A 19,498-nucleotide genomic window follows, 5' to 3' on the forward strand; every position below is an offset into this window, starting at 1 on the left:
AGCAGCCATAGGATTACTCTCTAAGTGTTTTAACTGCCTTTCCCACCTTTGAAGCTCAGTTTTGCAATTTTGCCTCACTGAAGTGGTCGTTGATTCTCCTCTCTGCATTCTTCTGACTCAGGCTTGTTTTTTCCGTTTTCTCCCTAATTTTTGTACATCCATGTGTTATTGTCTGTTGTGTTTTCCTCCCTTCCCAATCTTTTTTTCCCAGTCTTCTCCCTTTCAGGGAAAACAGTAAAAACAAAAAAACAAAAACCACTACCACAGCTTCTCCATTCTTGTTAGCTATCTTCATCGCCGTCTCCACTCACCGACCCACATCCAATCTGGCCAGCCTTTCCCCCCTTGTGCCTTTGAGTCTTGCGCTTGCTATGGGGAAAGCAAAAGGAAAGTGTGTTTCTGCCCACAAATCTACTCATAAACCTTGCCCAGCAGTCTCCTTGGGCTCTTGACAATCTGCTTCTGTTTGGCCTCTGTGAACGATGGAAAGGCAATAATGGTGGCCATTACTGACCCTCCTCCAATCTGCACTTAAGCTGCTTGTCTGTCTACAGCTTATGAAAAAGCAAGCCTTTCCGTCACATCTGGAGCTCCCTTTTCTCCACCTTTGGGAGTTTTCCTCAGCAGGGCTCAGAGTAAAATCGAGTGCCTGCAACAACACAGCCCTGGCTGGTATGGCTGTTGGGAGTTTGGCAGGAGGAGGAGCAGGAAGAAGAGGAGGACAAGGAGCGGGGAGCCTGGCCTTACGCAGGAGCCCAGCTTTTGCTACACCGTCTCCCAGGCGGTTGGCCAGAAGGAGCCTTAGGGCAGATGAAGATCTCTCTGATGAGAGAGAAGCAGACTTGGCTGGGAACTTGGGCAGTCTGTTTTTGCTGCAATCTTCCCCAGAGGAGTTCCAGGGGTTCACAGACCGCCCTGTGAGAACAGGGGCATTATCCTCCAGGTCCACTGCTTTTTCCTGCCCTGTCAATCCCGTACAATTAGGCAGCAATCTGGGGGGATTCAGTTTCTCTGGAAACTCTAGCTTCCCTGCTACAGCACTTGAAGGAGGCTTTATTAGCTGACCTGGCTAAGGATGCCTTGGTTCATTCTCAGCCTTTAACCTTTTCTATGTCTGGTACACCTAGAAATGCTGCGCAGCCCTCTGGCTCTCTCCTAACGTCACAGCAGGCTCCTTCATATCCAGCTTGAGACAGTGTTCATATATCTCCAGATCCTCATGATGTGCCTAGCAGGAAGTTAAAAAGAAAATGTCCCACCCAAATCTGGACTCTCCTAACCCAGATGAGAATGAGGGGACTGGATGAAGAGGAGTAGACTGGTGAGTCTGGCCTCAAGGGGCCTGATTCCTGTCAGTTATTTCAGGACTCACATTGTCTTCCCCTGCTATGTAAATCTATGGCAGCCTTCGATTTGATTCCTTCAGAGGAAGCTCCTCAGCCCGCTACTTCTAGGATGGCAGCTGTCTGTCCTGATCCTCAGCCCAAGACCAAAGTGGTGACGCTGCCTGCTGTTATCCCAAAAGTGATTAGGGGTGAGCTGAATTCTCCCTTGCAACTTATTATGGATCAAAATAAAGTCCTGCTTGTTGTTGCGACTGTGGTGGCTCTGGTGAATCGTGCTCTTCACATGAAAGATACGGATGCGCAGCTCAAGGAATTGTTTGAGCGCAAGCTGGATAGTGGTTGGAAGAAGGCCCATGAAGCAGCATCCCTGTCTTTTCGGGTGGCAGCTTCAGCATCAGTTTTTGCCAGACCTTCTGTCCTGTGGTTAGAAGATGGGACGCTTCATGATCCAGCCAGATTACGTAAGACCCTTCTCAAGGTCTCTAGGGTGGTAGCTTTTATTGCTGGTGCCTCTTTGGATGTGGCTCAGTTCTCTGCTAGATCCCTAACAGCTGATGTGTTTGCCAGGAGACTCCTTTGGCTTTGCCATTGGGAAGCTGCTCCTCCCTCGAAGTCCAGCCTAGTGTCAGAGCTTTTCATGGGGGGCAAGCTCTTTGAGGATGACGCTTTAAAGGATGTCATAGTCGAATCAGAAGATCAGAAAAAGGCTATGCCCATGGCAAGAAGGAAGGAAGAAAGGCATTTCTTTAGGAGATCTTTTCGGCCTTACCAAACCAGCCAGCCATTTTGTTTCTCCAAAACCTCTGGGCAAGGGAGAGACGTTTGGTCCACTTGTCCCACCTGGGCTCATTCCTGAGGAGGACATAAACGCCAACAGAACTTCTCTGCTAGATATGACTTATCCACCATGTCAAGGGGATACAGGCATCCATTTGTTGGTGGGCGGTCATCTTGTCAGGTACACCGACAAATGGCTGGCCATCCCCTCAGATGGTTGAGTCTTGGAGACTCCTTGCATGGGTCTGCATCTGGAGCTGACATCTTGACCTCCCCACTATCTTTCCCCATCACAAACCCCAGCAAATCCAGCCAAGAGGGAGATGGTGAAATTGGCCATCCACCTTCTACTAGATATCGCAGCAGTGGAACCATTGCTTTCAGAAGTGAAGGAACTAGGGCTCTATTCTCACTTCTTTACAGTCTCAAAAGAAGATGGATCTGTCAGAGCTGTCTTCATTCTCAAGTTTCTCAAACACTTCATCTGTTACCGCTGGTTCCGGAGGAAGACTCTTCTGTCTATCAAAGAAGCTCTTTGCCTAGGAGACTTCATGACTTCAGTGGACCTCAGAGAAGCCTATTTCCATGTCCTAACCTCCTCAATCATTGGTGCTACCTCCATTTTGCCTTCGAAGGGTCCCATTTTCCCTACAGAGCCATACCGTTTTGCCTAGCTTCATGTCCAAGGGTATTTACAAAGATCATGGTCACTTCAGTGGCACATCTTCACTTGCAAGAGATCTCAATATACCCTTACCTTGATGATCTCATCCGTTCAGCTTCTTGGCATCAGGCAATAAATGTCCTGCAACTGCAAGCCACCCTGGCATGTCTCAAGGACTTCAGTTTTCTGGTCAACAATCAAAAGAGTCATCTGCTCCTCTCTCACAGAATAATCCACCTGGGGGCCTTAATAGACACAGAAGTAGGGATCATGGCTGTCTCTCAGAGAGGTTGTCCTAAGTTCAAGCTGTAGTCAAATTGATTTGCTTCAAGAAGTCAGCTGACCTCATGCTTCTAACAAAGGTTTTGGGCCTCTTGGTGTCAACATTCCAGATAACTCCTTGGGCAAGTCTTAATTCTCGTCCCTTACAGTCAGCCCTTCTTCCTTTCCAAAATGATTTAGCTTCAAGATGTCACTTGAGTGTTCATCTGCCCAGGACTGTTTGAGCTTCCTTCTGGTGGCTCCTCCATCCTGTTCTGGAGAGAGGGGTCCCTCTCCAGGATCCCCCAAAACAGTGATTACATCAGATGCCAGCATTTCTGGTTGGGGAGCTCTGCGCAAGGAGAGGATGGTTCAAGGAACCTGGTCATCAGGGGAGTCGCAGCTTCCTATCAACCTACTAGACCTCCCAACACCAGGCTAGAGGTTCAACAGTTAACGCAAATACTTCCTCTCAGATCAGTTTTCATCCAGGTGGACAATGTCACAGCCAGAGACACACATCTACCATCAAGAAGGAATCAAGTCTCCAGATCTCTAGGTGGACTCTTTCCTTCTTTGGGTGGAACATCACCTAGAACCCCTCTCTGCCGAATACCTAAGTGGGGGAGAGAATACTCAAGCCAGCTGGCTAACAGGAAACAGCTAAACCAAGGAGAATGGATGCTTAACCCAGAAGTCTTCGAGGAGATAGTCACCTGTTTCAGGAGAGCTCAGGTGGAGCTGTTTGGATCAGAAGCCAGTTACCAGGTCAACAATTCTCTTGTTATGCATACCCAGCAGTGGAGATGACGGATGCCCTGTCTTCTCCATGGCCGATAGGTTTTCTGTACGCTTTCCACTGCTCCCTCTTCTCTCCAGGGTTCTGTGGAGGTGAAGGAAGAAAAGGTGAGACTCATTCTAATGTTTCCCTTTTTTGACCACGGATCCCCTGGTTTCCTGACCTGAACAATCTGGCCGCAGCTAATCCTTGGCCTCTCCCTCTGCTGGATGACCTTTTTTCTCAAGGCCATCTCCTTCAGCCAAACCCTGCATGACTTCACTGACACATCTGGCGATTGAAAGGAACCATTTTGGTAAATGAGACCTTTTTCCTGTTGTAATCAAGATTATACTGGCCTCTAGGAGACCCTCTACCCTCAGAATTTACCAGAGTGCATGGAAGATATTCTCCACTTGGTGTACTGAGAAAAGGATTTGGGGTTCAAAAAGCCAGAATCTCAGACCGTTTAGCATTTCTGCAAGACAGTGTTAGGGTGGAAACTGAGCCCATAGAGCCCCAGAGCAGTTCTGATTCTAAGGAGGAACAGCAATCCGTGGGAGAGGAGCTCGCTCAATCTCTCACAAGCACAGCAGCTGGCAGAGATTCCTCCTGCCAGCATTTCTGGGATAGATAGTGACCCTGGCAGTGAGAGAGCGCTGGAGGGGGGCTTGCTGGATGCTCGGCGCAGACGCAGGGAGCGACGACAGATGGAGAGCGCCGAAAGGATGCGTACCGCTCGTTTGGTGCTCAAGCAACGGTTGCGTCCTGAGGATCCAAGGGAAAGATGGAGGATCTCTCAATAGACCATAAATTCAGAGTCTTCCCGTGGTTCCCCTTCAAATGGGGACCAACTGCCTTACCTGGAGCTTAGGCTACTCTGCTATCTTTCCCCAGTGCTGTTCCTTGCTTAGTCGCTAGTGATTAGTATCTGAAAGAGTCATAAAGGAATAAAGCCTCAGAAAGAATCCTCGTCTTCTGTGTCCTGAGTTAGCTATTGGAGAGGACTGCAAGAGGCAGCTAGGGCGCTCCTGACAGACAGTTTGGCTATGGGTCTCAAGCCTAATATGCTCCGTACTAACCCCTTTGTCCATCCTAAAGTTCTGTCTCCTTTTCATTGTCAACAAGAGCTAATTCTTCCCACTTTTGTCCTTCCTCTGTGCACCCCTCAGAAAAGAAATGGCATCCTGTTGTTGTCAGGAGGACCCTGAAGCCTGTATCAACAGAACCAAAACTTTCTGGCAGTCAGATTCTTTATTTGTGTCATTCCATCCTGCTTCCTTGGGACAGAATGTTTCTAATGCCACTGAGTAGATGGCTAAAGGCATGCATTTCCCCAGCCTATTCCTGCCTAAAGTTGCCTCCACCTACCAAAATGTTTGCCCATTCTACAAGAGCAGCTGTGACATTGGCAGCTGTTTTCCTCAGTGCTGTGCTGCATTGACTTGTAGGGCAGCTACATGGGCAAATCCTAGCATGTTTGTTACAACGTTACAAGATTGACGTACATGGTTCTGCTGAGGTGGCCTTTGGAAGGTATGTCTTGCAACACGTCCTTCCCAGTCATCAAGCAGCTACTACTTTTGTTGAATCCCGCCCTACATGGGTCAAGCTTTGGTATGTCCCACCTGATGTACTGTTTACATGCACAAGACCCTTGGTCACTTACCCATAAAAGGGATTTATTTGTGGATGTAAAACAGTACATCAGGGCCACACCCGAGATGCAGATTCTGTTATGGCTGCTTCTGCTGGTGGGGATTAATTTCCTTATTTTGTCACACTTGGTTTCTTTCCGAGCCCTGTCTGCAGAGAGTGCGAGATGTCCTGTTTTTCTTGTTTGTGTTTTGCTGCTGTCACTGATCCTAGTACTTTGTGAGCTTGTCATCGGAAATTGAGCTTCAAAGGCTGGAAAGACAGTTAAAAGACTTAATTGGACTAGTGATTTTGCCTTTGACCACTAGGTGGTGCATAAGACCCACCTCATGTACTGTTTTTCATGCACAAAGAAATCCCTTTTATGGGTAAGTGACCAACTGTCTTTTCTCTTACCTTCTGTGCCTATTGGCTGCTGGGGCTTTCCTACCTTTATCCCATTCCTGTTTCACTTAGCTGTAGCTCAGTAGTAGAACACCTGCTTTGCATGTAGAAGGTCCCAGGTATGATCCCTGGCATCTCCAGGTAGGGCAGGAAAAACTCTTTCCTAAAACCCTGGAGAGCCACTGCCAGTCAGTGTTGACAATACTGGGCTAGATGAACCAAAGGTCTGATTCACTGTAAGGCAGCTTCCCATGTCCCTATGCTCCGCATTGGATCCATGTTGGGTCCATGTCCCTGGTTTCAACATCACCTGTTGAGTCTTGGGCTGCTTTCTTGCCCCTCATCTGTCTGGTTCCTTCACCTCACTGCCCACAATACCCCCCCCCCCCCATTGCAGGATGTGCAAGAATAAAGATTTCTCTCAAGTTACCTTGTGGGCACTTCCAAATAAATCATGCCCTCCCCCCTTTGGATATTTTGATAATTCATAGAAAAAATTTTAAACCCTAAGCATAGCCACCTGTCAGTTGTCTAGTTAACTAATCATCATAGTAGTACTTCATCCATCCACAAGACAACGTCAGTCACCTTGCTTTGACTTTTCTTTTCCTTTGGATCCCCTCCAGGCTAAGAATAGTGCTACTCAAGAATCTGACTGGCAGTAATAAAGATCTGATAAATGAACAGGCTGTTCTTAACTTCTTATGTGGCAAATTTACAAGTGGGTGTAACTTAAGTAAGAGATACAGCTATATACATTTTTTTCAAGTATTGTACCATTTGTATCTCTGATTAAAAATGGGGACTAAGTGCCCATTGCTTGATCTAACTTAGAAGTGAAAAGATAAATACAACACACACCCATGTCTCTCCATACTTAAAAGATACAGAGCAAATGTTGAATACTCTACTGAAATGTCTTTCAAAGTCATGTTCTTGCAAACCAGCAGGTGGAGATGATGCTAGCCACCTAGAATGCCACTTTTCTTGGTAGAAATGTAGGGTACACATCAAATAAATAAATAAGCAAGGCTGTGTCTGGACTATACTGGTGCAGGTGAGGTTTTACATGAAATGCTTCCCAAAACAAAACAAAATCCTACTGAAAACGAGCTCATGAGGGAGAATTCTCGACTAGAACTCTTCTCTACATAAGCCCGATTCAGGTGTTCCTAATAAGCATGCAAGGAGATGGGGAATGCTAGCCTTCCCACCTCCGTCATCACCTTCATTGCCTTGTACTAGTGGAGGGTTATTTTCTGAAGAGGAGAACATTCTTTATCCATGGAGGCTCTCCACGCAATTCAGAAAGCTAATTTTCCAGCATTCTGGGTTGCATGGAGAGTCTCCACAGATACAGGAGGCTCTCCTCTTGAGAAAGCCACCCTCCACGGGTAGAGGGTGATAAGAGCAACAGTGCTGGGAGTGGGGTTAGTGTACTTCCTGTCCTCACACAATTAGGTTGCAGTCCTATCAGAGCTGCCCTGGGCGCTCGTAAGTCTCTGAACTTGGAGGGTTACATGTATCCAACGCAGAGTAGGAGGTGCGTTGTCCCTCCTGCTCTGCATTTTAGCTGGACAGGCATTTTTGCTCATCTAGTGGAAGTTTCAGGGAAGGGGAGGGAAGGAGGCTTGGGATGCCTGGGCATAGCTCAGATCCCCTATGTCCCCAGTCTCCCCACCCACCGATATGCCTCCTTTAACCTCTCTAAGAGCTCACCTTTGCAAGCTCATAGAAACAGCTGGTATAGTTTGCTCCATGCCAGCTGAGAGGGGGTGGGGAGCTTGGTTCCCTGCCCCAAGGTCAGAATGCTGTCTCCAGCCTCAGATCCAGGAATCTGAAATATCCTATGTATACCTGATGCTGTGAAGGAGACATAGGATCACTCCGTTAGTGTCCCTGGTTTAGGAACATCTGAATAGGGCTACAGAAGGAATATTTTGTATGGAGGAGCATTCGGTCATGCCAGTCTTACATCAGACTACCAGTATCGGAGCAGATCTAGGAGAAAATTGCCTGAAGTGATGGAATGCAGGGAGCTTTATACATGAATGAGAGAGATTTTGAACAGTGCAGTACGCTTGCTACCATACATTTAGATTCTCCCTTATGGATTTGTTAGATATACGCTGTCCTTTTTATTGTGTATAAAAACAATAGCCAAGATCTAAAGAACCATGTAGCTAGCTCAGCCCACCATGCTCAATGGCAAATGGCTTGCAAAATGGAGAAGAATTTCAGAAGGAATTTGTGATTCAGCTTGGAACCATGTTCAAAGAAAAAAGTAAACCGAATGTCTCACTGGGCTAGATCCTGGTTATTATCTTCAATATATACCTGCCGTCTTCTGTGCCCAGAGATTGTGCTGAACTATTTATTGTAACTTTAGGAGTTCATATTAATTGGCCTTGCCTTCTGTTAGAAAACATGGAACTGTAACCTTCAAGTGTAAGCTGTAAGATATTAACACTCATAAGTGTGTGATATATTTTAACACTCGACTTTATTTAATCCAAAAATGTGGATTTATTTTAGGATTACCAAAAGCGTAATTGACTGGCAAGTAAGAATTCAATAAATATTTCTTCTTTCCATGATTACAGAATTCATAGAAAATTTCAGTACCTTTTGAATCCTCGTCAGGTTTACAACCTTGCAGCAAATGGACCAATGCCGGGGTAAGTGTAAGGCTAAATGTCATCAAACATGAGCTCATACAGTGCTGGCTCCAGGTTTTGGAGAGCCCTCAATGGGCTCTCTCCCTCACCGAGCTTATCTTTTCATCACTGCTGTTGCTCCTTATCCTCTTTCTCATCATTGCTACCAAATGCTTACTTGACTGGCAGAGAGCCAGTGGGCAAGTAGGCAGTGGCGTCTACTGGTCCTCCTTCTCACCACCACCGTTGTCTGGGCAGAAGCAAGAGGCAGGTGAAGATGCAGGGTGCAATGGAGAAGATGAGGAGGAACTTCAGGGGGCTCTTGTCCTGTTGAGCTGTGGGCCCTTGGCATGTGCCTGACTATACCTACCTTGATCCTGGTCCTGAGCTTATAATAAACTACAGCATCACTGGAACACATTGAAGGTTCACATAGGAAGTATATGATTTTCAGTGTATCTGAAACATACATTTAACTGCAGAAATATTGTATAGAGCGAGATATATGGGAGACAGTACACACACTACTTGTACTGTATGGAAGTCATTGGCTGCACTGCACAATTTTTTTTCATCCTTGTACATAATTTCCCTTTCTATTTTATCTTCCATACCTGGCTGCCTTACCTCTTACTATAGGAAAGGTTCCTCCTGTGCAAGCACTACTGACCCCTAGAGGGACGCCGCTTATGCTGGCGTTTTCATGGCAGACTATAGCGGGGTGGTTTTCCATTGCCTCCCCCAGTCATGACTACCTTTCCCACAGCAAACTGAGTACTCATTTTACCAGCCTCGGAAGGATGGAGGGCCGAGTCGACCTGAGCTGGCTACCCGAGACCCAGCTTCCATTGGGATCGAATTCAGGTCGTGGAGAGAGTTTCAGTTGCAATACTGCTGCCTACCACTCGAGGCTCATCTCTTACTATAAGTAGATGCTTATTATGGTAGTCTTCTGCCTTTTTAATGTTTCCCTTGCTTTTTATTCTGTTGAGGAGGCTGAGGTGAAAGAGGGTTGGGGGTAGATGGTGATGAGTTATCTGGGCCATCTCAGTTACTTGATCCTACTTTTAATGCTAAGCAGCCAGAAGGAAGAGGTGTTGTGTAAAAGAAGAGCTGTATGCCCCACCTGTACCATCTTTGAAACAGTTTATGGATTGTATATCCCTTTCTTGGGAGAATTGAAGTCAGATATTGGACATGCTGACTCTTCATAAAAGAGTAATTTGCTGAACCTCTCTCTGTTTTTTTAGTAATGAACTGTTGTATGTGGCAAAGATACTACAGTCCTGGAGCCAAAGTTTTGCTGGGTTGGTTTAAATCCATATTGAAACATAGTCCCTTGCATGCATCACATAGTAAATAATTAGCCTTTCCCCCATTAATTTCCCTTACCCATCCTTTCAATAGCATACTGATCCTACTCTCACAGACCCTGTATATGGGGTTTTCCAAAGCCCATTTGCTCTTTGGTTCCTTCTTCTGACCTGTATTTTCCACCCATCTTTTCCGAGGACTGCCTGCTGTGCTTTCCTCCCCTTCCCCTAAACTGGCTGTCTTTGTCTCTTAGCTTCCCAAGTCCTGGGTGAATGTAGCTTCTACTGGCTGAGTCTTCCCAGGTACCTGTGACTGCAATCTTAGGTGAGTGGTCCTAAAGCTGGGAAAGTTCTGGATAGGACCACACACCCCTTGAAAGAGCAGGGTTGCAGCTTGGGAGTGCTCCTGGATCCAGGTCTCCTAGATTCCCAGGTAGAGGCTGTGGCCATGAGCACATTTTATCAGGCTCAGCTTATGTGGCAGTTATTTCAGTCATGCGCTGCCTAATGCAACTCTGTAGTTCTGAGGAATCACTCAGTCTCGGGTTTCTGTAAGGCTGTTACTTTATATCAAAAGTTTCAGCACGCTCAACAGAATGGAGCTGTAAAGGTCAGAAACCTGGCCCAACCTCTCCCATAAGGTGCAATTCTGTAGTGAACACCTCAGGCATTACAAATGGCATTTCAAGCTATATGTGGGAAATTAGATTTCCTATAGAGTGCATAGGCCCCAAAGGGCACATATTTGTCATACTTCTCCAACATGGTGCCTTTCAGGTGTTTTGGGGAACAACTCCCATCAGCCCCAGCCAGCATGGACAATAGTCAGGGATGGTGAGAACTGTAGACAGAAAAACATCTGGAGGGCACCAGTTAGGGATAGGCTGCCATACAAGATAGAGGACCCTATCCCACTGATCACTTTGCCATGCCAAGGGCAAAGAGATGGTAAATCAGAACTCTACAGTCTGTACCTCTGCTTGCAAAAGGGTTTGGGTCAAATCCAAACACTGGCTTGAGCGGACAGTTTCCCCTTTAAATTGTTATGACCTTTATATTGAATCCTTTTACCTGCTTCCTCAGCAAAGTGGTTCTTAGAATTGTGCCATCAGTCAAATTGGTGTTTTTTATACTAGATCTGTTCAAAAATTCTACCACTTGAATTACAGGAGAAACAGTAGCATACCTTTCACTACAGGTCTTTTGTCCAGTGTGAATGTTTTTGTGTGCTGCATTGTTTTTTTTTTACATTCCACTTCCGTTTTGAAAAAGATCCTGCAACGAAGGACACTTCTTTCCCTTAAATTGTTTCGATTAGCTATTTTGGGTTAATGGAAGATGATGATATTATGAATTAGATAGTCTTGAACTCTTTTGTAGTTTGAAAGAAATAATCTAAAAGCATACTGACAGTGCAATTGTCTATATGTTTACTCAGAAGTAAGCTGTATTGATTTCGATTGAATGTACCCTCAGGTAAGCGTGGATAGAATTGCAACCTAAATTACCTACAGTCCATTAGATCATTTTCACAAGTATAGTAAATGTTTTCCATCCGTTTTGCATGATTGGAAAATACTCCACTTTTCAAAATTAGTGAAACTTTTTTTTTAATGATATAGATTTGTAGATTTTGCAGTGTCTTAATGATAAGTTGTAAGACTCATAGGGTGAAATCCTATACATGTTTAGACAGGAAAACGTTCTACAGCTCCCAGCATTCTCCTAGTTTGCTGGGGGTTGTAGGATTTTTTTTCTGTCTAAACATACATAGGATTGCATCTTTACAGTTCTTCTTTAATGTTACAGTTACCTTATACTTTTAAGCTACAATTCTATACCCACTTACCCAGAAGTAATCCTGATTGAATTCAATGGGACTTAATCTGAGTAAACATGGATATGATAACACCTAGAATATGTTAGAAAAGGCTTCCAAAGACAGCACTATGAATAAGTATTAAAAGGTTTGCAAGGATAGACAAAATAAGCTGTAACATCAGCCACAAGAGGGCAGCGTTCAGTGTAGACTCATTTTAAATTTTGCCATATTTCCTGCTCTTAATTTCTGCATTTACAAAGTGTTTAGAGTGTAATTTGTCCTACATAAAAGTTGGTAAAGTGACCTTAAGAAATGTCCAATTATCTAGCCAACGTTGCATAGTGTTTTATTTGTTTTCCTTGTGCAAGTGTAATTTAATTCTAAGTTTCCTCTGTGTGTGTGTGTGTGTGTGTGTGTACACCCACACACACACCTTTCATTCCTTTGTTCTGGCTATACAATTAGCTGCATGCAAATTACTTCCTTTCACGGATTGGCTTTATAAATCTGGTTAGCTCTACGAGAAATAAGAAGTCAAAGGGTTAGTGCCACTCACCCCACACTACCGCCAACACTAGCCTTAAAGTAAGAGAACTAGCCTTAAAGTCTGAATTCAGTGGGACTTACTTCTGAGTCAATATGTATATGATTGCACCATGAATATGTTAACAAAACTGTACCTGTTTTAAAGGCAGTTGCCATGGGGCCATGCTATGACCCATTCTCTACTACAGGCTATCGTGCTGCCTGTTGATGTAGTTGTGAAATGGGAATGACCTGTAGGAATCTTAAGCATGCTGTTGTGCACATGCTTAGACTGAAGTGGGCTTTGTTCGTTTAGCAGTTCTTGCCTTAATAATGCTTTCCACCAATTTACCTGGGACAGAAGGCTGACAGGTCTGTAAATTCCTTTCTCACTTCTACTTGTTAAAGTTTTTGAACAGCTTTCTCCCCAAACAGTGGTTTATATGTAGGTATTTGCTATCCTTTGTAAAGAAAGTTAATGTATAAAATATATTTAGCTTCTCTGAAATGTCCCTATCTGCCCTCAATAGTCTTTTTATACATTTGATTGGTTGATTGTATTTCTGTACTGCCTTTCTGAAGCCAACCAAGGTGGGTTTACAAAATGTTTACAATATAATAACCATAATCAAATAAAGCACAGTAAAACATTCCCAACAACCTTAAAAACTATACATGTCGTCTAATAGTAATACTGCTTTTGCTCCTGATGTAAAGAACATTTTATTATTAACTCCTATATCCAGGTATGTAAGGAACATTAAACTAGTTCTGTTACACATCTTTCTCAAACTGTAATCATCCCACCCATACCCATAGAAACATTATTTTGAAAATGTGGGTAGTGTCAAAAAGCAGTTTGTGATATGGCAAAGGACTTCCCTATTCAAAGAAAGAATGTAAAAAAAAAAACAAGCATCAGGCTTAGAGCAAGCCCCTTGTGTGAGTCTAAGTGGCTCTTTGGTCCTGACTTATTTGCTTCTTTATTTATTTTTTGCCACATTATAGCTTTGCATTTAGTTTGCTCTCTGAGCTGTGATTTGCAGGTTGCTGTTTTTCAAACCAACAGACAGTGGTAAGATTTGCAATTGGCTCTACAACAACTGATCAGATAAACAATCTGCATGAAATCTAAGCCCTTTAACATAGTCTGAAACCATTCCTCTATTAATGTGTGAAGGTGGGAAGCAGAATTGTGCCTGCTGTTCTTACAACCAACATCCACACCTCCATAGACTGTGTGCGCAGGTCCTACTTGCGTACAACTTGTGTTGTGATCGAGGATCCTGCATAAAGGAGAAATCATGTGTAGGTGCTGCACACAAAACCAATGACTGTGTGGAGGTTGGGGGTCTAGGCAGAAGGTACAATCCTACTCCCTCCGTAGCTTTCATTAAATACTGACCTGGTTCAGACCTAAGAGCAACCCATTTAGGGATGTCAGAGAATTCCGCCACGGATCTCGGGGAGGCCGAATGCCAGCGCATTCAGCCCCCCAAAATCGGTGGCGGAACAGTCTGCCACCCCCCCCCAGGACGGGACTTACCTTGGGCGGATCTTCCTGGTGGCAGCAGCTCTGGCGGCGGTTCAGCGGCGGCGGCGGCGGCGGCCGGTCTTCCAACCGGCTGCTGCCTCTGCCATTTCCAGTTAAAAACAAAAAAAAACAAAAAAAGTGATAGGCTACGTAAATGTTTACGTAGCCTATCACGGCTGATTTAAAAGAAAAAAAAACCTGGCGTACGCAAATGGCGGCGCCCATGGGCACCGCCATTTGCGTTCCTTCTTTTGGCACGTCTTAGTCTACGTAAACATTTACGTAGACTAGGACGGCGAAAATAAGGGGAACGCAAATAGCGTAGCGTCTATGCTATTTGCGTTCCCCTTATTTTTGCTGTCTTAGTCTACGTAAATGTTTACGTAGACTAAGATGTGCCAAAATAAGGAATGCAAATGGCGGCGCCCACGGGCGCCGCCATTTGCATACACGTGGTTTTTTTTTCCCTTTTAAATCAGCCGTGATAGGCTACGTAAACATTTACGTAGCCTATCACAGCTGACTGCAGGGACGCAAATGGCGGCAGCTATGGCCGCCACCATTTGCATCCCTGCTAGCCAGCGGCCGGATGCGGAGCCAGCCGGCCAGGATTCCGGGGGGGGAGGGACGGAGCGCCTCCCCTCCTGGCCAGAATTCCGGGGGGAGGGACGGAACGCCTCCCCCACAGCATCAGCATAATCCGCGGAAAGGTAAGTCACTTTCATACATCCCTACCCATGGTTTATTCAAACCATGGTTTGTTTCCGTATCTAGGGTTTGTCTGGCAGACAATAGAACAAGCTTTGGTTTGTTTTTTCAGTTCTGAATTGTTTGTTGTCCTGCTCCTTTGCCTGCTCCCTCCCTGTATCGCAGATGTCTTTGTGGCACTGCAGTACTGGCATGTAAAGAGGCTGGATTTTTTTGCCTGCTTTCTCTGTAGCCTAGTGAAACAACCCATAGTTAATTAAACTATGGTTTGTTTTTAGGTGTGAACCAGGTCACTGTGTGGAAATGCACATAGTCAGGCCTGGCACCAGCTTTGGCAGGGCCCTCAGTTTACCCCTCCCCCCAGAAGGCTTCATAGCAACCCTCTCCCCTTACTTTACCTTGGCGGTAGCACACAGGTGCAGAAGCAGCAAAATAAGTCCATCTAGGTTGCAGCTGCTGGCACCCACCATTTTCATTGTCTCTGGGGCCTCAATGGTATGTAGCCATTATTTGGGGCTGGCGGCAGGGTTGACAGTGGGCCCATCTGAGGGCTCAAGTATATTTTTATGAAATGTCTGTTCTCTCGCTTTTATACACACACACACACACACACACCTTTTTGAGGGATTAGCTTTGTAGGTTTCTGTTTTTTAAGAATAATGTATATGACAAAAAAATAAACCCTTTCAGTTAATATTAAGAGCTGATATTAAAAACTGAGGCATGAGAAAATAAGCGTAAATTGGAGAAACCATCCAGATTCAGCAGCTGAGCTTAAATATAAAAAGTACAATACATTGCATAAAGAGTTAACAAAGTGACATGAAAATTGCCATTCTAAAACATTGTGCAGTTTGTGAACGTGCACCTGTTTCTACTCTGAAAAGAGTTTCACTGTTCAGTGGTTCTAGGAGCCATCCACTTCTGTCAGCAACAACTGTTACTGTAGATTTAATTATGCTGAAGAATTTGAAATTCAGTTACTGTTCACTTTTTAAGTAAATAACAGTTGTGCAAATAGCAGTTGGACTGTAGGTCTATATGAAATGGCAGAGACATCACCATTTTCCCTGCTTTTTTGTGGCAAGATTCTACAGGCTGTACAGTCCTATGGCTGAACTATCTCAATTATGCTGTTTTAAAATCTGGCAATTTGTTTCCCCCCCTGCATTATATCTATGTTAATTTCCTTTAGAATGTAGCACAATATGCAATTTTTTATGCAGTTTTGAATTTATCATCCAAAGCATTGTTTCTCTTCACTTGAAAAGATACACAGAATCGCAGCATTCTTTTTTGGGGTCACATCTCTATGTGTATTTTTCTGCACATTGGAAAAAAAAATCAAATCCATCTATGAACAGTCTCTGGAAAGAACGCCACCGCATAATCCATGAAACACACACAAGACAGATTTCACAAAATGCAGACATCCCTATTTCTCACTTCAGGTTTGCTCCATCCCTACTGGCCACCAGTACAATCTGGGTCTCTTGGTGCAGTGATAAATCCAGGAGCATCCTAAGGGTGCTAGTAACTGGTATGGCCATATGTGGCTAGACACTAAGAATGACTAGCCTTTCTGTTTTGCCTGACTTCAGTTTTGCCTGGAGTTACCTTATGCATATCTGTATTGCCCCGGCCATGGGCTGCTAAGGTTTGGAGGTGCCAAGACAGTGATAAGCCAGATCCAGGTTTGCTTACAGGGAGACTTTATTGAGTACTTACAGCACACAGGCGTACCCAATGGTTGGATCAGACAGCTTCTCTGAACCTAGAGTCATGGGGTAAAATGGGTTTTATACCGTACATGTGAGCAGTGAGGCAGCATGACAAGAGCAAGCATGACAAGAGCAAGCAAGCATTCCCAGCATAGGCTAAACAGTTGCTTGGTCAGAAGGAAAACAATCAGAACTTTCCCAGCACAGACACCTGTAGCTCGGCATAAACATAGCCTCACTTCTCAGGCACATCCTAGGCCCTGATAAGATACTAGCCTTCGTCAGCATGGAATGTGCTGAGGCCATGCTATCGACCTTTGACTCATCTTACCAATCAAGAGGCCTATTAGCAGGAAAATTGCAGCTGATGGATGAAAGTCAGAGAGCATTGTGGATCTCTGAGCCCCTCTAAAACTACAGGCCCGGGGCCAATACAATATCAAATATCTCACCATCATGAATTGATACTAGAGAATAGGGATGTTGGAGAATTCTGCCACGGACCCCAGTGAGGCTGGATTCTTTAGAATGGTGGAACGAACTACCCCCCCGCTACCCCCAAAAAAATCCCCCCCACAACAGACCTACCTGGCAGTGGTGGCTCTGGGTCATCTTCCGGATGCTGCAGGGCTGCGGCCGCAAATGGCGGCTGCTACGCCGGCTGCCATTTGCGTCCCTGCATTTTGCTGTGATAGGCTACGTAGATACTTATGTAGCCTATCACGGCTTGGCAGGGACACAAATGTCGGCCGGCGTAGCGGCCGCCATTTGTGGCCACAGCCCAGCAGCGGCCAGAAGTCTGGCTGCAGCTGGCCCTGGCTGGCAGCTCCGTGGCCTTGCCGCGGAGTGGAGCCGGCCAGGAAAGATTCCAGGGGCGGGGGGGAGGGACGGATCGCCTCCCCACCCACTGTGGACTGCCGGCTGGAATGGGGTAAGTATTTCGCACACCCCTACTAGAGAAACACCAACATGGCAGGGAATTGTTGTTGTTCAGTCATTAAGTTGTGTCCGACTCTTCATGACCCCATGGACCATAGCATGCCAGGCCTTCCTGTCCTGTGCTCTCTCCCGGAGTGTGCTCAAGTTCATATTCATTGCAATGGTGATGCCATCTAGCCATCTCATCCTTTGCCGTCCCCTTCTCCTTTTGCCTTCAGTCTTTCCCAGCATCAGGGCCTTTTCCAGTGACTTTTCTCTTTGCATTAGGTGGCCAAAATATCTGAGCTTCAGCTTCAGTATCTGTCCTTCCAATGAGCAGTCAGGGTTGATTTCCTTTAGGATGGGCTGATTTGACCTTGCAGTCCAGGGGACTCTTCTCCAGCACCACAGTTTGAACGCATCAATTCTTCGGCGCTCAGCCTTCCTTTTAGTCCCGCTCTCACAGCCATACATTACTACTGGGAAAACCATAGCTTTGATTATACGAACCTTTGTCGGCAAGGTGATGTCTCTGCTTCTTACTATGCTGTCTAACTTTGCCATAGCTTTCCTCCCAAGGATCAAGCGTCCTTTAATTTCATGGCTGCAATCACCATCTGCGGTGATCTTGGAGCCCAAGAAAATACAATCTGTCACTGCTTCCATTTCTTCCCCTTCTATATGCCAGGAAGTGATGGGGCCAGATGCCATGATCTTAGTTTTTTTAATGCTGAGTTTCAAACCAGCTTTTGCATTCTCCTCTTTCACCCTCAACAAGAGGCTCTTTAGATCCTCTTCACATTCTGCCATTAGGGTGGTATCGTCTGCGTATCTGAGGTTGTTGATAATTCTCCCAGCAATCTTAATTCCGACCTGTGATTCATCCAACCTGGAGTTTCTCATGATGTACTCTGCATATAAGTTAAATAAGCAGGGCGACAATATACAGCCTTGTCGTACTCCTTTCCCAATTTTGAACCAATCGGTTGTTCCATGTCTGGTTCTTACTGTTGCTTCTTGACCCTCCTACAGGTTTCTCAGGAGACAGGTAAGGTGGTCTGGTACTCCCATCACTTTAAGAATTTGCCACAGTTTGTTGTGATCCACACAATCAAAGGCTTTAGTGTAGTCAATGAAGCAGAAATAGACGTTTTTCTGGAATTCTCTTGCTTTCTCCATGATGCAGCGAATGTTGGCGATTTGATCTCTAGTTCCTCTGCGTCTTCGAAACCCCGCTTGTACTTCTGGTAGTTCCTGGCTCACATGCTGCTGAAGCCTAGCTTGTAGGATTTTGAGCATAACCTTGCTGGCATGTGAAATGAGCGCAATTGTACGGTAGTTTGAACACTCTTTGGCACTGCCCTTCTTTGGAATTGGAACGTAAACTGACCTTTTCCAGTCTTGTGGCCTCTGTTGAGTTTTCCAAATTTGTTGGCATATTGAGTGCAGCACTTTAACAGCATCATCTTTTAGGATTTTAAATAGCTCAGCTGGAGTACTGTCATCTCCGCTAGCTTTGTTGTTACTAATGCTTCCTAAGGCCCACTTGACTTCACTCTCTAGGATGTCCGACTCAAGTTCAGTGACCACACTATCATGGCTATCAGGGACATTCAGATCTGTCCTGTATAGTTCTTCTGTGTATTCTTTCCGCCTCTTCTTAATCTCATCTGCTTCTGTTAGGTCCCTGCCTTCTTGGTCGTTTATCATGCCCGTCTTTGCACAAAACGTTCCCTTGAGATCTCCGATTTTCTTGAAAAGATCTCTAGTCTTTCCCATTCTATTGTTTTCCTCGATTTCTTTGCATTGTTCATTTAAGAAGGCCTTCTTGTCTCTCCTTGCTATTCTCTGGAACTCTGCATTCAGTTGAATATATCTTCCCCTTTCTCCCTTGCTTTTCATTTCCCTTCTTTCCTCAGCGACTTGTAAAGCCTCATCAGACAGCCACTTTGCTTTCTTGCATTTCTTTTTCTTTGGGATGGATTGAGTTGCTGCCTCCTGAACAATGTTACAGACCTCCGTCCATAGTTATGGCAGGGAATATGTCAGGGTAAAAAGATGAATGGATGTCATCTGCACATGGATGGCAACAAAATCCACACCTGCATATTTGGCTCAGAGAATAGTCTGAAGGCACATGATGCATCCTTATGGATGAAGCTTAGGATGCCAGCCTAGCCTGCCTGGACGTGGGATTGCCTTAGGAAAAACTTACGTAAGCCATTCTGAGCTCTTCAGAGGAAGAGCCAGGGTGCTAGTATACATAAACACTCATGGGTTGTCTTTATGTAGATAATGAATTGGAAGAAGTTGGAAGTTTGTAGATAATGTCCTAGGGAGATGATGAACAGCTACTCATTATCATGCTGTAGGACCTCCCTACCAGGAACAAGCAGAACCACTTCTTCAAAATTAAAGTTGTTCAGTATTTTTA

At 45.1% G+C, this 19,498-nt stretch overlaps 1 protein-coding gene across 2 annotated transcripts in view; it reads left to right on the plus strand.

The window, feature by feature from the left end:
- The window catches only part of LOC146344947 (diacylglycerol kinase beta), a 325,000-nt gene that overhangs the window by 124,616 nt on the left and 180,886 nt on the right, over positions 1 to 19,498 (plus strand). For both annotated transcript variants that reach the window (XR_014792619.1, XM_084860457.1), the window contains exon 16: positions 8,470 to 8,544. Coding sequence is in view for 1 of the 2 variants with exons in the window: in XM_084860457.1 (XP_084716583.1) it covers positions 8,470 to 8,544 (75 nt within the window). In the remaining variant the exon portion in view is untranslated. The remainder of the gene's footprint in view (positions 1 to 8,469; positions 8,545 to 19,498) is intronic.

The sequence above is a fragment of the Heloderma suspectum genome, chromosome 5 (assembly GCF_057233095.1).
Source record: "Heloderma suspectum isolate Gila_16-S chromosome 5, 16-S_ref, whole genome shotgun sequence".
NCBI classification, from domain to species: Eukaryota; Metazoa; Chordata; class Lepidosauria; order Squamata; family Helodermatidae; genus Heloderma; species Heloderma suspectum.